We start from the raw sequence: 20,526 nt of genomic DNA on the forward strand, positions 1-20,526 counted from the left end.
TTTTTCCACAGCCTAAAGTTCTTCAGGTTCTCTCAGTGCTGCTTTGAACAGTGACAAAGAGCTAGGGCAGAGTCATGTGCAATTCCCTGCCTCCTCCTCCTCCCTTTATCAAGTAACCCATTTAGAAACACACTATGAAAGCACATTTCTAAAGCTATGCATTACATACCAGCTCAACTAAAGAATTCAAGCACTAGCCTGCCAGCTGACAGGCAGGCCAAAAGAAATATTTTAAAAGCCTCACAATTGAGGTAATTAAATATTATTGGTTCATTCCCTATGAACAAAGCCAGGCACTCTTAGCCTCATCCTGAACTGACACCAACATGCAACACATCAGACTGTGCAACTGACCTTCTAGGGCTGGGTTTCACTCTAGCTACAGCCATTCACAGATTAGCTTTGGCTTTGCCCCCATAAAATATCACCAGACTTTTGCTATTTTTAATCACAGTTCCCCCTCATCACCTTGTTAAATATGAAAAATCAAAAGGAAATCTGCTTGGAAAAGAGGGCTTCTTGGCAGGGTCATATTCCAGCAGGGAACGTGGCACCCAGGAATAAAGTGCAGCAATAGCACAGCCCACAGCTGATGGCTACCATCAGGCTGTCTCCCTCTGCAATACTGTTGGGATTCTGTGATTTGGCAAGAGGGAATGGAGAAGACTCTATGGGAGGAAAGAAAAAAACCAAAACAAACAAACAAAAAAACCCAGCACACCTCTCACTGTAATGGGCAAATTGAGCTGGAAAGAAAGGTCCATCCCTCGACCTATGAAGAACTTCTTCAAAGGCAAGTCACAACACTTGGCAAGTTTATTGCAAAAATATTTATCTTCTTGGCAAAACACATTCACCAGTCACAGATGAACAAGTGAGATGATGCCTAGAGAATCAGTCAGAGGCAATCCAGGGAAAGCAGCTACAAGGATAAAGGAAAGGTCCTTAAGTCTCTATCAAATGCCTTGTTTCTACATCATCCTGTCTTTGCTGAGAGGAATTACCAGCTTCCCCCAAAGGTATCTAGTAACACCCCTGCAGCAGCACAGCAGAGATGTTTTGGGTGGGTACCTCATCTTGCCACACTTTACAACTCCAAATTCTTACACCTATGTCTCCTATGTTTCCTATGTCTCTTCCAGTCCTGGTAGCAGTCCAGGTGGCAGGGAAGAAAAGCAACTACTATTAAAGCCTCCAAAACAAGAAGGAATTGACAGCAACGGACTGAAGAACAGAGCTAGCTCCAAAACTAGCTAGCTGGCATGTTCCTGATCAAGCCTAAAGGGAATGACAGAGCTAAAAGGACAACAGTGAAAAGGAAGAGGCAGCTTGAGCACATCAGGCCTGAGACTGAACAGCACACCTTTACAGAGAGGCTTGTACCAAACAAGAAACCACGCGGGAGACTTAACCTCCACTTGCACCAGCAGAAATATCCTCACCACTGTGGAGCCACCTGCAATCACTATTCCAGACACGTGAGACTTACAAAGTCACTCGTTTTTTGTCTTTTCTCTCATTCTGTTGAGGGCAGGTGACTGGGTTTTGTTTTGGTTTAGAACCCAGATGCAGACTCATGGCTTTAAAAAGCAGTACTTGTGTAACCTTCATTTCCTCCTGTTTCTGCTGCTCTCTTAGGCAACAATACACATCACCAGATCAAGTTTGGTTTCAGCAGCTGTAAGCTACACAAAAGGAACCAGTGAAAATCTTTATGGAGGAAATAATATGCAATTTTCTAGCTGAACACCTTTTAAAATGTAATGACAGAAAATAAAATCCTGCATCTGTGCTCAGCAATAACAATCTGTACACAAGCAGTAACAACATGACACTTGGAATAAGCAAGATCCAGACAAAAAAAGAGAGCTTACCCAGGCATCCAAATCTGCAGGCTTGGAATAAAGAGAGAGCAAGAGAGAAAGGAAGGGAAAGAGAGGAAAAAGAGAAATCAGTGATTTATGGAGGCTGCCTGCTGCTGCACAATATAGCTTTTAGGATGACAAGTTTAGAAAAGTTCTTTTAAAATGGCAAGCATCTTAAACAGCACAGTGCTGTCCCCTGTTGTTAGAGCAAAACAAAAGCACATGCATCCCAAAATAAAAAACAACATATCAAAGCCTCCAGAGACTGCTGCAGGATCCCCCTGTAGAGTGGAAGCTCAGGGAAGACAGCTGTGAGGCAGCCTGTTTCAGGGAGTTATGCAAGATACTGACAATGTTAGAGATGCTGATTTCCAAACCATGCACCAATGCAGGCAGCAGTGCCAGGAATACTCAAAAAGAGCTGGGCAATAGTTGCACTGTTTCCGAATTACCTGCAAAGGACAAGTTCACTTTCTCAAGAGTATTTTTGAATGTACAAGTTGACCTACATAGCAAGTTATCCTCCTCGCTGGACACTTTCAAGGAGTGCTTTCCAACATAAAGCCAGTTGACTGAGCAGATTTCCAACCACAGCCCCCTCCATAGGCAACTGAACACATCTTCAGTGCACAGACCAAACCTCTGCCAAAGCCAAGCTGCTTTCACCTGCTCCCTATATTGGCAAGCCTACTGAACTATGAAGACAAGCAGATCAAGCAAGCTGCAGTATCACCTCTTATTTCCTTAATAAGACATTTTAGCTACACAGTAGCCCAGCAGCAGCAAAGCAAGTACATGATAAACATTTCATGCCCATAAACACCTTCTGAAGCCAAGACATTTATGAGGCAACCACAGTTCTCGCTTGCTGTCAGGAGCTGCAAGCCTTCCCTGCCTCTCAGGGCTACATTCAATCAGCAGCACATTTGCTAGGCAGGAACCTCAGAAAGGTTGGCCTTTTTATTATGCTTATTTATTTGAGAGGAGTTGACAGGGCAGGAGGAACTTTCCTCTTGGTCATAGTTCAGTGCCAGAGGGAGCAGAAGATGGAGGGCAATACGTTTATAGGATCTGCCATCATTTTAATGGCACAGAGCAACTACTTCAGGTAACTGAGGGATGATGTGTCATCAGCTGTGCCATCCATCCCCATCCCTTGCAAAAAGCTGAGAGGGATGGAACTGAACATCTACAGTTCAACTGGAGGAAGCCAGCTCCCCCTTTCCACAGACAGGTTTGATGTAGCAGCACCAAGGGCTTGGCCGAACAAACCAACACACAGCAGGTGCTCACCCATAATCACTGACCTTGACAAAAGCCCGATTTGAATAACATTTTTCTTCCTGCTGATTTTTTACAATCAGGACAGATGTGCTTAGTTTTGTTTTTACATTTTAGCAATGGCAAGGCTGTCCATCCTCAGCAGATGGACAGGAGGAACACAGGGCTTTTTATGGTGCATGTTATTATTTCAGCAGGTAGGTCATGCACACCAGTAGCTCTTTCCTGGATTTACATCTGTCATCCCTGGGATGCCTAAAGCCATTAACTGACACATTCCTGGAGGACAAACACTTGCATGACAAAATGAACACAAACTACTAACTCAGTGGCACTGGGCAGTTGCTGAGAAGAAAGGAAGGAGAAAGAACAGGCCCTACGACCAAGAGATGGTTCCTCATACACCCCTCTAAGATACAATGTCCAATAGCAGAATTAGTTATAAGAAACATAACGCTGTTGCTAACCACAGGGCTTCTCTTCCGCAGGTACTGCCAAAGGCTTTAATTTTGTCACCTTTCAGGAAGGAGGCAAACTACTACTCCAAGAACAGACACACACACTCCACTGGATGGAAACAGAAAAATTGCAACAGATGTAGATGCAGTAGGACAAATTGCTGCACTGGGAAAAAATAACTACATTTACAGTGAAGCACAGACTAAATAAAATATAATAATAAAATAACACAAAAATGAAAACTCAAGAGGGCTACTGGTTTAACTTTTGTTACCTCATAAGCCTGTGCCAGGATCTCTTTGTAGAGCTGCATTTACCAACACTGTTAATAGCAGACACAGCACATCCACTAATATTTTCAAAGTTTCCTTAAACTGTTTAAGAAATGAGCAACATTTGAGTTCTTTGCTTCCTATCTGAGTGGTTTCACTTCCAGCTCCCAGCTGGGGGCTTGCAAGTTTTATAATCCTTGCCCTGGGAAAAACCATCTTTCAGCACCCTTGGTCAATACTGCTGTTCTCTTCTGCTGAAACATGGGTTAATTTCCCTTCCAGGTAGCCCACTGGGTAACAATCACAGGAAGCTGAATCAATACTGGACTTAGTCATTTGGAGTCAAAACGAAACCAAGATATTCCTTCTTGACTGTACCAGAGGCAAATGTTATTAAAACAGGCCAAACCACCAAGCCCTGTCCTAGGTATTTATAAGAGGGAAAAAGACACAGTTCACTTGGAAAAGACTCTGGCTAGATATGGAAATTACATTAGTAATGCATCTGTGCTTCTGAGAACCTCACATTTGAGCACCAATTCTTCAGGCAAGGAATGCTTGCCCACAAATATATCAACAGTTCAGCTTCAATTAAACAATAATGAATACAGTGCCAAATCAGTATTTCCCACATTCCAGCATCTTTTCCCAAGTCCATCCACCACATCACCCCTACACAACTGCCACAACAGGTACCTCACTCATGTCTGTTATGGTCTGGGAGGAAGGAACCAACAGGATAAAACAGTGGCCTTAGGAAGGATGATGCCTTTGTAAACTGACTGGAACCAGCTTCATCCTAGATGTTCATTACCTTGCCATAGTCAATAACTCTGTCATATAACCAGTTTCACTGTAGTGTGACCAGTGACTCAGGAATCCAGACTACCAGCTTGGTGGAGATTTCCTACTTAAGAACTCAACACAGTATTTTTAGGGGCACTGCCAACTTTGGGAGTTGAAGATAAGAGTGGGAAATGTGAGAAATGAGAGGCAGCAGGTGTCCAAAACCCAAGACAGCTGCTGGCAACAACTTTTGCACTCATGTCAGTATCTGAAGAGCTTTGCAGCACATATTCTAAAATCTTGATGACCAGACTTCATCACTGAATGAGCAAAGAGTAATTTCTTCTTGAGGAGATAATCCAGCCCTAGACTTTTCCATGATTATAGGAATTAAAGCATTTAAAGAAGCTATCTAGACATTTGGTATCCACTCCAGACCCTTAAATGCTTCCAGTTTAGTGGAAAAACGTAACAGTAGCAATACTAAATGTAATGAGAGTCAGAGATGTAACCAACTGACAAGGGAGAGAGGAAGGAGGAAGAGACACTGAACAGCAATCAATTTTGAGGAAAGGCTGTGATGAAACTGCTCAACTCTAATGTACACAGAGCACACACAATTCTATAAACATGAAGATGGGAAGCAGCAGAAAAACCCTCTGTCCTTTTATGATTCAGGGACAACTGCACTTCTAATGCTTATGGCATCACTGCAAATAGGTTTGCAATGCTGACTGTTGATAGTTTTCACTTAAAACAAAATAAGGAGAAACCTATTTTATAAAATCCAAAGTAACCCATCTGCTTTCATTGCTTGCTTTAATACTTCAGCCCCTTTTCCCATCACCATTTCTACACATGCATATTTAAGGTTTTCATTTTGTAGGCTGCCAACAGACAAGGAGTTCACTGCCTATAGAAATCCTGCTCAGCACAGGCTCTCTACAGATGTATGCTCAAGATGCTTATTTCTAATAGCAGGTGAGTCAACAATTCCACCTAAATTTTTACCTCCTTGCTTAATTTCCTATTCTGCCCATTATACAAGCATCTCTAATCTCTGACCAATTCAAAAAAAGAGTAAATCTGAAGAGAGGGCATAATGAAATTCTATACTAATTATGACTTTCTATCCCAGAACATATTTCAGACCCTACTGAGTCAATGAGGTATTTTCTCATAAAGCTAGAATCAAAGACCACTCAACTCTTGGATTATTTCTAGCTCATAATCATTAATACAGGCTCCCATTATGTTAGCCTAAGGGTGGCATATGGCTTTCCAGGGATAGGACAGACGGGGGAAATAACAGTTATGCATGCCTACATCCCAGTCTCATTTCTGTGCATACATATGGGGACAGAGGTTTCTCTTGCCAGGTTCTTAAATACCAAATATATTAGCTTTCGAGTCAAACATAGTACTTCAAACACAACCACTGTTTTTTACAAAATCAAGATGACATGCATAATCAACCCATGTGCCTCCAAGCAGTAAAAATGATGAACCATGTGAGTTCAGAAGGAATTCCCTTCCCACATTTGCTCCCAGACACTATGTGCAATTTTTACCTGCCTTTTAACAAAACAGATATTTATAGGCACCAGCCACTGGATACAGGTCGAGTATAGTACAGTGAATACAGAGTTCCTGCCAGAAGATTATAAATTTAATTTCTTTTTATTTAAAAAAAGATTTATCTCAAATACTACACAGTTTAAGATAAATACCTCAGGGATACTTTTTAATACAGACAAAGACTGTCTTAATTACATGCTTGAGTAAGAAAATTCTTGAAAGCCTTCAGTCATGATCATGCATCCCTATTTCTATGAATCCTTCTGCAGGTGGAGAGTCAGGTGCACTTTCAAACTTCACTGTTTAAGTTTCCACCCACTTTCACAGGCTTGTAAATGTTCTTGTTCTCCCTGCTTTTTCATCCCAGGCACACCCAGAGCAGCCTCACCCAGCGTTACACGGTCAGTATCTGTCCTGGGGCAGAATCCAACCTAGCAGTTTGCCAGTTGTATGTGGGCAAGACAAATCAAGCAGATTTCAGAGAATCCTTACAGAAAGGACCACAAAAAGCACAGGGGACTCAAAATAAATGGTCTGGGCTAAAACACATACAGCATGCTGCTTGTAGTAACGTGTTACCTGTGGAGTAAAGCGGAGTCAAAATATGTAGAAAGATTAATCAGAGAAAGCCCAGGGGAGAAAAAACACAGAAATGAGGAACTTCACTGCAATCTTCCTCATTTCTATGATCACTAAAGAGAGACAGGCAGCCAGCACTAAATTCCCCTACAACCAGTTCTGAAAATGTACCTCAGTCTTTGCCTGCAGCATTCCCTACATCCTAGGCCATGGTCAGTCTTATGAAAAGCCAGCCAATTAAGTTGTGGTTTTGATCTATAAACCAAATGTCCACTAGAGACTCTGATTCTTGCTTTCAAAGCCCTTGCAACCCAACGTGTGTTTCAGAAAGGGAATATACTACTTCACAAATACATTCACTCTTGGCTCCTCACAAGGCTGTGATCAGAGAAAATGCTGCAAGGTTGCATCTTTAAATGAAGTCCGAGTCTATCATAATGAAACCATCTGCAAAAAGAAGAGTGTAGATTCAGCAACAACAAGGATTTCGGGCTATGGTAAGACTACGGGTTTTTATTTTTACATTGCAATCTCCAGGGCATGACTGTATCAAAAGCAACTTGCAAATCTATGTCACTGCCAGCAAAATTTTGATTTCCAATTTGATAGGACAATTTGCAAACAGCAGCTCTTCACATTGTGCAAGTGCTTAACGATTGTAGGAACTACAAGAATCCAATGCTGATTCGATCCCCATTTATTGGGCAATGCAACACACTCTTGCTCAAGGCAGATGGCTTGGAATAATTAGGGATGAAAGGAGAGCATTCTCTCTTGCAGTGAAGGAGCAGTGCCTGGTAATCTCTCACCAAAGATCACAAACCAGGTGTTGCTGCTGTCGAGAAGAGGCTTTAGACTAGGTGCAGCAGAAAGAGTTAAGTAGTTTGAGGCATTTTCCTTAGGAAAAGAAAACAACAGTGGAGCTTCTGAAGCTCAAAAATTATATCACATGCTAAGAATTATCTACTACTAGACCTTCTGATCAAAAGCAAGAAGCTTGAAATTTAACTTTAAAATAGTGTATGCTCTAAATATAGCAGTCAGATGACCTGGCAGAGCTAAGATTCAGGCTTCATGAGTTTGCAAATTGAAAGAGTCAATCAAGCCCAGAGTATCACAGAACCCTGAAGACAGATTGCTGCATTGTTGTAGATACTATTTACAAACATATCTCCACACTGTTTGCTCTCTAATTATAGTTGAGGCATAATCATTTACTTTCTGTGAGCTCCTTTTGTACACTACACCGCTAAAGCCAAAGAAAATAATTTTAAGAATCTGTTGATTGATTTATTGATCAAGTTGACCAGTGCAGTAGACTAGAAATAACCAGACATGCAAGTGATTTGATAAATATTCCAGGAGGTTAGTCACTATAGGCACTGAAAGTTAGGGGAAAAGACACCCTTGAAGGCAAGTTCAAGGCTTTTTTTAGAATCTATCTTAATAGCTGCCCCTAAAACTTCATTCCTTATGCAGGGCTGCTTGGTCAAGTGCCGTCCCCAACCAAATGTTTGGAATAAATCTGTACAATCCAGTATCAGGTATCAAGCTCAGCAGCAGCAACTGGCAGGAGTACAGCTCCTGTTACCAGAAACAATGCGAGAAGAAAGCAAAAGAGGAGTGTGTTATACAAGAGTTTGAGGCAGGAAAGAGAAATCACCAATGACCCATGGGACAGAAGAAATAGAGGCAGAGATCATCATCCACAGGCAGCTTCCAGTGCTTGGGACAGTTTTCTGGTGATTTTGTGATGGAACTTCACCACAGCTTTCACCAAGCTCCAATAGCAAGGATTATGCCCCTGGCCAGCACTGAAAACCATAAACCTCATCTATCAACTATGCATTGAGATGGCCCCTTTTTTTCCTGTAGATTTAATTGCAATTTTATGAGGTTTTCAATGAAACCTGTTGGCACCTTATCATAAAACTAAGCAGAATGTAACTTGTACTCCTTTTACACTGTCCACTTGGCTGTGTGAAGAACTGTTATCCAACTCAAGCAAGAGGCAAATTAGGATTCAATTCTGTTGCACCAGAGCAGTTCCCTAAGAGGCAGAGGACAGGTACATTAACGAAGCAGGAGGCAAAGGAAAAAGGCTACATTACTACTATTATTTGTACAATATTTTAGAAAATCTTTTTACACTGTGATTTTGAGGAGTTCAAATTTATCCTCAACACAATACAGGAATTAAATGTCCAGGCATGTCAATAGCTTTTTCCACCAGCATATAATTAAAGCAGGAACAAAATATTCAGGTGCATACAAAATAAATCAGCAAGATCAAATGCACCATCTCTCATAACCTCTCAGCATTTCTGAAAATAAATGCCACACTTATCAAAACAACCTTTAAAATAAAAACCTTTAAAAGCTTATTTATCTCGTTCTCCTTCCTGCCTGTCATATAATATATACATTACATAGATATTAAAAAAAAAAATCCACTGAGCCACATCAACACTCCTGTGCTCCCTTTTCCATTTGCTGTTGGTTATACACCCACAGAGACCTTAAAAGATTTTAAAGGATCAAGCTTTCCTTCTCATTAGTACCACCATCACATTGTTTTGAACTGTGGTCATATAACCTTTTGCACCTTTTCACTCTATTGAATCAATCTCCCCTGGCAACTCCTGGTGTGGCACTGCGCTCCCCCTGCCTCCGGCTCTTCTTCCCTCACTAATTCTGTGTTCAGAACTGTGAAGCACAAAATTAGACGTTTCAAATTAAGCAAGGAGAGAGAATGAGAGAACCTTATTAAATCAACATTAGCATCAGAGTGTCTTTAAAAGAGAAACTCAATTGCAAAATATTACTCATCTCTGTAAAGCTCTTTACATTGACGGAAACGAGACAGGCAGCAGCTGAAGTCACCTTCCTCTGCCCCCACCTTCCTCTTCATGCTGGTCACAGTGCTTGAGCAGTAAGAACAGGATCCTTTTAAGACCACAGCCCCAGAGGAAGCAGAGATCACCTTCAACTCACAAGCACTGGAATTGCCAAGTAAAAGGGGCAAGGTCTACGAACATGATGTTGGTGGAAAAACATGCACAACAAAACACATTAAGACACGAAAGCAGACTCCCTTCTCCTCCCAAGCTTTCCATAACACTGGTCACTCTCTCAAGTCACATTACAAGTTACAATCAATTCTTAACTTCTAACAACAGGGCAAAGAGCCAATTCAAGTTCAACTTTCCATTCTCAGTCCCCAGCAAAAATTACTGATACGAAGGTGATGATCAGCATATTCTGTTTCAAAGCACCTTAACCTTCTGAATGTGAACCTTCAGTCCCTGGCCATATAGCCTTAAATTCCTTTCCGAGATAAATCACCAGGGTATCGTACCATTCCCCTTGATGGATAATTAGACAAGTTAAAGCTTGAAATTACCTCTGAGCCTGCACAGTCTTTAAAAATAACTTTTCATTGGCACTTCTTGAATAAGAGCTGATATCTGCACCTTGTGGTAACAGAATGTGTGCACACCTTACATCACTGTGCAGCCAGCTACACACTTGTCTGTTGGGCTGCCCCCTAAATGAGGGATTGTCTTGGCAGTATCTTCTAGGCAAAATTTTCCAGGTACACTGCTAAGGTGTCCTATGGAGGGAAACAACTGCTACTAAAACAATTTAGGTACAAAAAGAGATGCATTTGAAAATGATTTAAATTAAAATTAATGTTTAGAGTACCCGTTTATCTAGGGAATACTATTCTAAGGGCAAGTGATATAAATCTGAACCTCAACTCCTGATGACAAAACAAAGCCTTCAAAGCATTTTTGGGCAAAACAGACACTACTGCAACAGAAATGGAGGCTGAAGCTTTTGATAGCTCTACTCCTACCATGCAATGGAAACTCCTGTATCAGCCAGACACTACTGAAAACTGTGCATTTTGCAGGCAGACTTCTATGCAGACTCTCCATACCAATAAAACAGCACGTTGAGAAACCAGGGGTGCTGGAAGTTCTGATACCTCTTCAGAGCTGTAATAAAAGTGACCACTTCCCCATCTGACAGCCATGCTTAGAAGCCATTAACTAAGGGCTGGACAAAGTAGATCCTACATCAGAGTTAAGACAAAGTGCACCAAGGAAACAGGAAGGAGGATAAAAATAACACCCACAAGAACTAGTGGCAAAAAGCTAACTTAGTTGTTAAAGGGCTGTCTGTTCAATATCCTTCTTTTGTAAAATTAAATGCTTCTTTTTCACCTTGAAGGGCAACAGCTGCGATACAAAACTTCTTGAAGCCTTCCAAAAATGAAAGAGTTCAATGAAAACGAATAATTAATCATTCAATTATAAAAGCTGAAAAATGAGAAAAACAGAAAAACCAGAATGAAGCACTGAACATGCAGTCTTAGGGCTGCCCTTGATGTCTTTTCAGATCAGTAAAAACTCGTTACCAATATATACTTACCAGTCTGTTACATGCCTTTCTTCCAGGAAAGGATAACACTATGCAAAATTTGAAAACATTTTGTCTATTCTTTGTTGCAGCTAATTTTCTTCTAGCCTTTCCCTAAGAATCTGACACAGAATTAGAAGTGGTTTCTCATCACCTTCAAGTTCCATCCCTTGCTTTTTCAGGGATAATAAAATAGAGTCTTTTATTCAGTGGGACAGTTACTATAATGGTGGATGTCTAAACAGAACCATAACAATAGGGGCTTATGAAGTTAATTGCTAAACATAATGATCAAAATTAATAAAGTAATACCCCTAAATTTTAATGCATTAGTTTATGGGATGGGATATAATTCTGCTGGAAGGCCCTCTTGTACACAAAACACCAAGAATGTCAAAATGGAGCAGTATCACTTCAGGCTAGAAAAAAAAAGGCACTCTAATTTCAGAGTGTTTACCAGGTAATGGAGTCTGTTTTTCCACAAATACCAAGTAATTAGTTCATATTCACATGCCTAACACTTTCAGCTCTTTAGTGCCCCCATTCTGAAAATTCTTCAGGAAACAGTCAACTTTTTCCAGCCACACAAAATACACAACTAAAAGAAGAACAAACAGTGGAGACAATTTTTGTGCAACTTCCACCATCTAATTCTGTTACGTAAGTCAGCTTAAGGACACAGCATATACAAACAAAAAAATATGTAGGTATTTAAAGTCTCTTCTAAATGAAAGCTTGGAAAATCTTTAAAAGAAACAGTTTTAAGAACCTGAAAAGCATAAATAAATTAACAAGCAGAGGGTTCTGTTGGGTTTTGTTCTCTAAAAACACACCATACTATTCACCTTCAAAGACCTCAGTGAATATCAACAACTCATAACAACACTTCTTGAGATAACTACTATTCCAAGAAAATTGAAGGATAAGCAAGATGCAATAATTTGTCCTGATTCATGCAGAAAATACTAGACAGGATCATGACTGATAACAGAGACCCAAACCGCAGAAGAAACCAAGATTTTCATCATCCATGTATTTGTGCAGATTACTGAAGGGAAAACAGTCAGAGCGTACTGATGCTTGCCTGTTAATATCCTTCCAAGATGGCACAATCAGAAAACTATCTCAAAAGATTTAAGTATAATAGAATGAAAGGTTACACACATTTGAGATGAAGGGAAAGAGCTGGAACAGGAAAAAAAAAAGCAATCCCTATTTCATTCTTAAGTCTCTAAGGGACTTAGGAAGCAGCAGTGAATGGTGGAAATCCATCCACCAAATCCAGGCAACTAATATTGCTTGCAGTGATTAACTCACTCGAGGTGCCAGCCTGCCACCTACTACTGTCAGTGTAGAAAATTCTCTGTAAGCACCCAGAGGATTTTGAAGAAAGGAAGAGAAAAACTGAAAAAGAGGTAAGACAGACAAAAAACAACATAAAAAGTACCAGCAGCCTTTCCTTTCAGCAGCAACTCTTTGCTGCAGCACTTTGCCCACTTCTGAGACAGGAGTAAAATGGACCCATCTCATCATCGCTCAGTTTTTCAAGTAACAAATTGGGAATTAATATTCACAGGTTCTATGACTGACATAATTGCAATTTAGAAAGGGCAATTAATCATCAGCCACACTGGTGGCTGACTTGCCAGGCTGCAATCTCTTCTCTCCACACCTGCCAACAAACTCACAGGAGGCAAAAGCCTCATGTGTACACACACAGCCAGAAGTGCCACTCTCCTTCTTACCTCCAGCCCCAGCCTTCACAGTGTGCTATAGGTTTTGTCATTGTATCTTCTCCCACAAGTGCCCCATCAGGGTCATTTACCCAACCTTTTCCCCAGCTCCTTCACAATGCTCAACCCATCTCCCTTGTCATGTGGATAAGGAGTGCTCTCTCCATGTTGTTCTCAACTGTGTCAGCAAAGAGAACTGAGGCAATGTGCTTCAACTCCATTATGGAGTTTTTCTTGTCTCCTCATTTTCCTATCTTTGCATGAATTAGTATTTTTAAGCGTAACATCTCATCCCATTCCTATTTGGAAAATATATTACAAAGGTGAGAGTACAGCTCCAGAGAACAAACTATATAGTTTCTCACAAAAACTTCAAACCTGGCAAGTGTTTTTTATAAGAAGAGTCAAAAAAGCCACTAGGGCAGTATTTACTTCCATGCTTTCATGGAAAGGTTTTAAAGCACTCTTTAAACAAAATAAAAAAACCAAGCAATTGTTCTGGGTATTAGCTCTGCCACTTTAAAATCTTTCTATGTGAGCCTCCATTGCCAGATGTGAAAGGAATGCCAACCAATAGTTCTTAGAGAAGAGACATTTGTCAATGGTGTACAGGTTTCCAGAAAAAAAGTTCTAAGACTAAATTACTGTGGGGCAAGTATATAACCTCCTGTAGGAAGTACAATTCTTAATGTAACATCCTTTCCTGAAAGGAAGAAAGCCATCAAACTGATCACCATATTATGCCAGTCTACTTATCTGGAAAGTACATAAAACGCTCTGGTGATAAATACCATAGAAAATAAGTATGAGATTGATGGAAAGATTTAGAGCTTAGCAAGCCCCAAGGTCTTCAAGTGACAATACTTAAGACTATATCCTTGGGCCAAAGAAAATATACAACATACTTCTAGGCCAAAAAAATCTTGCTCAAACAGGTGTTCACTGCTGCCTGCCAAGTGCAGCAGATATGTGCAGACTGAGGAAGTATGTTGTAACACAAGCTGTATAGTCCTCCCCTCCTCATTCCTGCCAGTCAGCAACTAGAAATTGCCTTCATCATAACAATACAGGAAAATAACTCAATGCTTTTGTACATGAAGGAGAGTAATTTCAATCCTAAGGATTAAGTCAGCATGGAAGCTGGAACACAATTTCATTTTGCGTTTCTTGGTCAGAGTTCCAAACAAAGGTGGTTGGCAGAACGTCTCCACCAGCACGTAACACTAATAAATGGCCTCATTTCAATCTATTATAAGGTAATAAACAGGCTTTGCTTCCTCATACTGTCCTCATTTCTATCAGGTCCCTCTCAAGATTTGCTGTCTTTTTGACACATGTTCCTGGTGTTCATCCACAAACCTCAGTACATCATTACAAGTTCAATGAGGAGACTACAACCCACTTCTCTCAGTTTGCTGAAACTAGACCAGTGCCAATTATGAGCCTCCTTCAGCATTTTCCTCATTCAGATTTTACAAGGTTTCAGAAATCTCCTACAAGACCATTTTATTCCCAAACCTTTACCTTCCAACAACACCAGTATCATGTTGCCCACATGTCTTCTGTTCACGTAGGACTGACCTTGTCCTCCATTACAAAATCACTCCTTAACAAGAGTGTTGTGTTAAGGAATAGCAGGTATTTCACCCAACTATGCATCTTATCCCAACTTCAGAGTAAATACCCTGTAACTCAGTTGTATTTCATCATAATGACTGGCTGGATCAAAGACTTCCACTGGGCTCTTCTGCAATGGGAGAGGGTGTTTACCAAAAACAGAGTTGGGAATAAAGCTGGGGGGCAAGAGGGAAAGGAAAAAAAGGTAAATACCAAGCACCAATTTCTCAAACAAATTCAGGGCTCCTGGGATGCTGCTCAGGATCACAGATGCTTCATTTCTTATATTTCTTCAGGAGAAAAACAAATACTTGTGCTTCCAAATTTTCCTAACACCCATAAGCTTAATGCCTCCAATCACCAATTGCTCACATCTTTATCTTCTATTGCAAAGTTTTGATAAGCTTTTTCCTTCCCGACATCTCACAGTCCACATGGATAAGAGTCACTAATAGAAGACAGAGACCAAAATCCTTGACTCTTTTATTGCCTCCATTTAACAATCAGCAACTCTCTGAGTATTGTGTGAGACCCAAAGCACTGCTGTGTATTACACACTTATCTCTGCAAAACCACCCTGCACAAGTGACAACTTCCAGGCAGGGGGGAGGGGGAATTGTGCAGCTTTGTGATAATTAAAGCATAGATGAGTGTCACTGCTGTAGATAATTATGCATTAGCAGTGAAATTACTTAATGGAATGAAATAAACTAAGCCAAATGTTTTGTTTTAAAGGGAATTTAGGGTCTGCAAAGGGTTCCCAACTGACAGCCCAGGAGAGCAAGAATAAGAGTCCTCCATCTTTCACAAAAAATGATACAACACCACAGCAGCCTGGCAGGCTTCCACCTCCCACCCAGGCACTGGGGGGAACCAGAGGAGAAGCTGAAGAAAATTGCAGTCTCCCAAGTTATTCAGGCTCTGATCCATCTGATGAGCGCCCACACAGGGACCAGTCACTAAGTAGAGAGGAACAACTGACTGGGATAATTTCCTAAATAAAGAAACTAGTTCTGATGAAATTGATTCATTCAACCCACAGATCTTCCCTAGACCACCCCCGCAAGCAGCCAATCAAAAAAACCCAAACATTTTTAATCAGTGTCAGTACAGCAAAGACTCCATCCTACAACAGAAACAACAGGACAAGTACGTATATGGACCATAACAAAACTACCTTCTCCAAGAAAGCTCACGAGGTCTTTCCCCATCATCTCCTCTTGCCTCAACAGTTGCTTACCTACTCTCATTCCTACCACTGCTCACATCTAGATGGCTCTCAACAGCGTCCTCCTCCTTGTTAAAACAAGGACTCTCAAGGTCAGTCAGAATTTATAAGGCAGCTATTTCATCTTTTGTGCTTCTCTGGCTACATTCCTTCCTAAAAACTGCTGAACATTGGAGATTCTGCTGGGTCTGGAAGCCCTGCCAACACCAGGACCAATTAGGAGTTTCAGGATGATGCATATTAAAGTTATTATGGAAGGCAGTTAGGCAGCCAGAATAAATCTTAACTGAACCTTTAAGTGGTTTTTATAACTCGTTTCCCCTTCTTGAAAATATATGAAAAAATACAAATCTCCTCCCTAAAAATCTACAAGGATTCCAGCCAACCACCAATCTCCCCCTCAAGAGAAGATTCTGCCCTCAAAGCAATTATTCATTTTTGTCAAAGGCCAGCTAGATGATCTTTACATTTTAAACTTGAAATCATTCAAATCAGTCAGAAAATTACAATATCAGTGAAGACTGACCTGAGATACTGCCTTCATAAAAACTCTGCATATACACCAAACTTCTGCAGTGTTTTTTCAGCACAGGTCTTCTTAGTCTCATAGCCTGGCTACAGATAGTCAAAGGGATGCAGATATTATAGACAATTTTTATAGATCATATTTTGTAGGTAGCATCTAATTAGGATGTAGGTCAAACCAGTGAATCCTAAGAGCATCTGAGAAAGGGAGGCAGCAGGATCAGTTTTAATAGCAAGCATAAGATTTCATTAGGACAGCACCTGCCCCTCTCCTCCCACCACTTCCAAACCCAAGCTTGCTCTCAGCAGCAGTTATCTACCTCTTCAAGAAGTGCTACTAGAAACCAACTAGAGAGCTGAAGACCAAAGAGAAATCTGAGGTGGCTGAGAACACACCATGTCATCTCTGTGGAAATCTGCATTGTCTTCATGACAACCTTATCCTCCTCTCTGCAGCCTGAATACACAGCAACTTCACAAGCTGCCTGATCGATGCATTTAAGCATGAAAGGAGCCCCAGGAAGCATGGTGAGAAAATGAAAGATAGAAGCAGGCTGATCCAACATACATGTCCAGTTTGTAAATTATGTCAGTACATTGTGGCCTCACAACTCCAAATTATATATTTCTACCCAAACCAGTGAACTTCAAAAACTTAGTGTTAGCTCAGCCTGAAAAATATTATGGTAACTCCTGGAGAAGCTAGAGTCAGAATGAAAACAAATAAGGAAAAACTTTGAGACATTTCATTGGTATGCAGGCAATTTGAGGGCTCAGCAGTTCCCGGTCCGCCCCTGGAAAGGAATCTTCATGGGTGTCCTTTTACTGCCACCTTCAGGAAATATTCGCTGCTGCTTTGGAAGTGCTCTCGACACTGCAGGAAAAAAGGATTAACTCAACAAAAGCATCATCACTGGCACGCAACCGAGATGCACATTAAAACCGGCTGGTTCCAAAATAAGAGTACTACAGCTAAAATCACATCCCAAAGAACTGAGGAGGAAAGCAGAGCCTGCAAGATAGATAGAGAGCAGCCACTGGGCTGAGCAGTGGTTTCAACCCCAAATAAGATATATAACTCACCTCCTAGATTCTGCATGAGGCACGTAATAGGTTTTCCCAGATCCTAAATTCAAAGGGGTGATAATGAGGATATGCTCTTTATGGATTGTTTATTAGACTCCATTTGAACCATCACATCTTAACAGCTCACTTGAAAAGCCAACAAACTCCTTCCCTCTAAACCAGTTCAAAAATAAGCAAATAAAAACTGCTTTGCTAACAAAAGCAGAAAGTTTTATAAGAATTCAGTCAGTAATGAAGCGAAAAATATAACGTACAGGTCAAAAAAGACATTCTAATATAACTTATTTACACACGTGTGCACAAGATGTACCTTCAGTCTCTGGGCAGGATATTGACTTAACAGTAGACGACATGAATTATCAAGCAGGAAACTTAGTTTCAAATCAGTCTGCATCATAGCTCTTAAAATAGGCAAATGATTCGAACTGTACAGTGAAGCCTGCCCAAGCTCAACAGCAACATCTGCTGGCCAAGGAGTAACAACACGAATTGGTCTAATTATATGGAAATTCATTATTCATTCTTACCAAGATGTGAATTTTTACTGCAGTTTAAGGATGCCCAGTAAGACATATTTCTTGTGCAGAAAGTGGATGTAACTTCTAAACATCTGTGCAAACAACAAGGCAACATTTTGCCTACACTTGCATGCAAATGTAGTTAGAAAAATCTATCATCTATCTGCCCATCGAGACATTTGAAAGTAAAACCCTGAAATGAAGAGGAGTAAAAATTCACATTAGCAAGACTATGATGGAGGAAATCTCTTCTGTCTAGCTGCTTCAATCCCAGCTGAAGAACACCCATGGTACCCTTTGAACTACTTTCTTTCCTAAGGGAGCAGCCTGCATTTGCAAGGCCTGAGGCAGCAAAGTGTTTATCAACCACTAGTCCCATCTACACAGAGGAGAATGGCAGCTAAGACCATTAGAGCTCCTTTCCCTCCAGGTGCCTTAACACATTCCTTATTAACCTTAGAAAATAAAGACTGCTACAGCAGAATGTCATTATTGGAGCAGGAGCACAGCTAATGGTCCCCACTTAACTTGGGCACAAACTGATACTCTATCTAGATTAATTACACTGAAAACTCTTATTTTTACACCAGATGCATAAAATTTTACAAGCTACTTCTAAACTGTTCTAAAGAAAAGAAAATACAAGTAGCTGGCAACAGCTTCAAGATTGCATTTAGACCTTCAGCACAATGTGGAACAAGGGCAGAGTGACTTGGGAGCTGGGTTCTGAACACAGGCTTCCCAACAGCCATCAGATGGGAAAAGATGTTGATGCTTCCCACTTCTGTTACCAGCACAGGAACAGTGTCAAATTCTTATTTGACCAGAGAACCACCTCTTTTTGCAGGTCACTGTGTAACAGGAAATCACAGGCAAGTAGGTTTTTAATGGAACTCAATGATAACCTGCAGTAGCACAAAGCTCAGAAAAATTACACTGCAAAACGCTGAGCCTTTTACAGAACAAGCTATGCTGGCTGGGTGGGCAACTTTTTAAATGATAGAAAACTATGGGCTGGACTGACAGTCATTATCTCTAAAATTGGAGCTAGCTTTGCAGTTTAAAGCTCTCATGCTTTTTCAAGTTCTGTACTTGAAGCAAAATTCTTTTACCCTGAAAAATTAGGTAAAAGGATGTAAGAAATATTGAAGTTTATTCGCAGCTGACATAAGTTATTCTTTACTAATTTTTGTTTTGATTTTTTTTTTTTGTTGGTTTGTTTTTTTAGGGTGCTGCTTTGTGGCAGTTTGTTGTTTGGTTTTGTGTTACGATTTGTTGTGGGGGTTTTTTTTAAACATATCCTTATTTCCAGTTTCCCCTTTTTCCACATTTAGCTGCTAAACTAGGAGAGCATATCACATGGAAACAAAAATGACTGATTGTTCAGTCCTCAGCTGGGAAGAGAAAAGCTTTTGTAAGGAACCATTTGTGTACTGGAAGTTTGGAAGCTACAGAGGGGAGTCACAATTTCAGCTCAACAGTGCCAATTACAGCTATAGCAAGATGAATACTGAAGAACAAATCCATTCTGCTCAGAGGCTGGAGAGAAGGGAAAAGGAGAGAGCAGAGATATGAGCCTATGTGTTTAGAAAAAGGCTTGAAGTCATCTGCTTGACAGTGAGCCACTTTTTTCCATGGCAAAAGCATTAGGCTGAAAATCAGTGAATGTACATGGCAAGCTCTCAGTCCTAATTGGAAGAGCACTGGTTATTTAACAAATGTATCCTTAGTCTAATGTACTATTCAAGTACATATTAAACTATAGAGCTTTTTTCTTTTGGACAGTAATTATACATAACCCTGCTCTACCTGTCTGTTTGATTAATTTTTACTCTCAACTCTGCATCATCCTTCAAGTTTGCCCATTATCACGAAGTCTTCAAAGCTAAAAAGGCTCTAAACCCCCGATGTAACACACAGGAAAAAGAAAGGCAGCTAACTCTCTAATTCCTTCCCTCCCTCATAAGCTTGCAGGTGTTCTAGTTTCATTGTCTGAAAATCAAAGACAGTCACCAGTTCATTTCCTCTCCCTTAGTACAGGCCCTTTTAAGAAGCTACTTTCCATCATGCTTTACTCAGTACTTATAAATAATACAGATAATTGCAGATGGTCATAATAAACAAGCAGAGAAAGTGTATACATATATAGTACAAAGGAAACAATAAAAATTCTGATGTGCTCCAAAAGCAGAAGGAATTCCTGGCAAATAGCAGCAGTTGCATCCAGGTCAATCTTGCAGTTGCTGAAAAGCCTTCACAGAGCCAAAAAATACAGGGACAGACTTTAGACAAAGCTAAACAAGGGTGCTGGCAGCTCACTTCCTCTGCAGCATCTCCTGCCTCCTCCCCACATGCAATACACATAGCTATTTCTTCCCTAAAATTTGCACTAGGAAGGAGGTATATTGCTCATGGAAAGACAGGTTTTTAACTGCTGAAACTCCAAAATACATAAGCAGTGTGCAATTAGGAAGATATTATGCTGACTGTTATAAGAGACTGTAGAAGCCCAGCCAGCTGCCCAAGAGTTAACATCACGCGTTTCTCATCAAAACCTCTTCCAAGAGGTTAAGC

The 20,526-nt window shown here is 40.6% G+C and overlaps 1 protein-coding gene across 6 annotated transcripts in view; it reads right to left on the reverse strand.

Annotated features, from left to right (window-relative positions):
- CHCHD6 (coiled-coil-helix-coiled-coil-helix domain containing 6) overlaps positions 1–20,526 on the reverse strand; it is a 127,986-nt gene that overhangs the window by 93,894 nt on the left and 13,566 nt on the right. For 4 of the 6 annotated variants that reach the window (XM_051627827.1, XM_051627831.1, XM_051627832.1 and 1 more), the window contains exon 5: positions 1,875–1,895. The exons of the other annotated variants lie outside the window; for them this stretch is intronic. In XM_051627827.1, the coding sequence (XP_051483787.1) occupies positions 1,875–1,895 (21 nt within the window). The remainder of the gene's footprint in view (positions 1–1,874; positions 1,896–20,526) is intronic. 6 annotated transcript variants of the gene reach the window in all.

Source organism: Apus apus, chromosome 9, assembly GCF_020740795.1.
Source record: "Apus apus isolate bApuApu2 chromosome 9, bApuApu2.pri.cur, whole genome shotgun sequence".
Lineage (NCBI taxonomy): Eukaryota > Metazoa > Chordata > Aves > Apodiformes > Apodidae > Apus > Apus apus.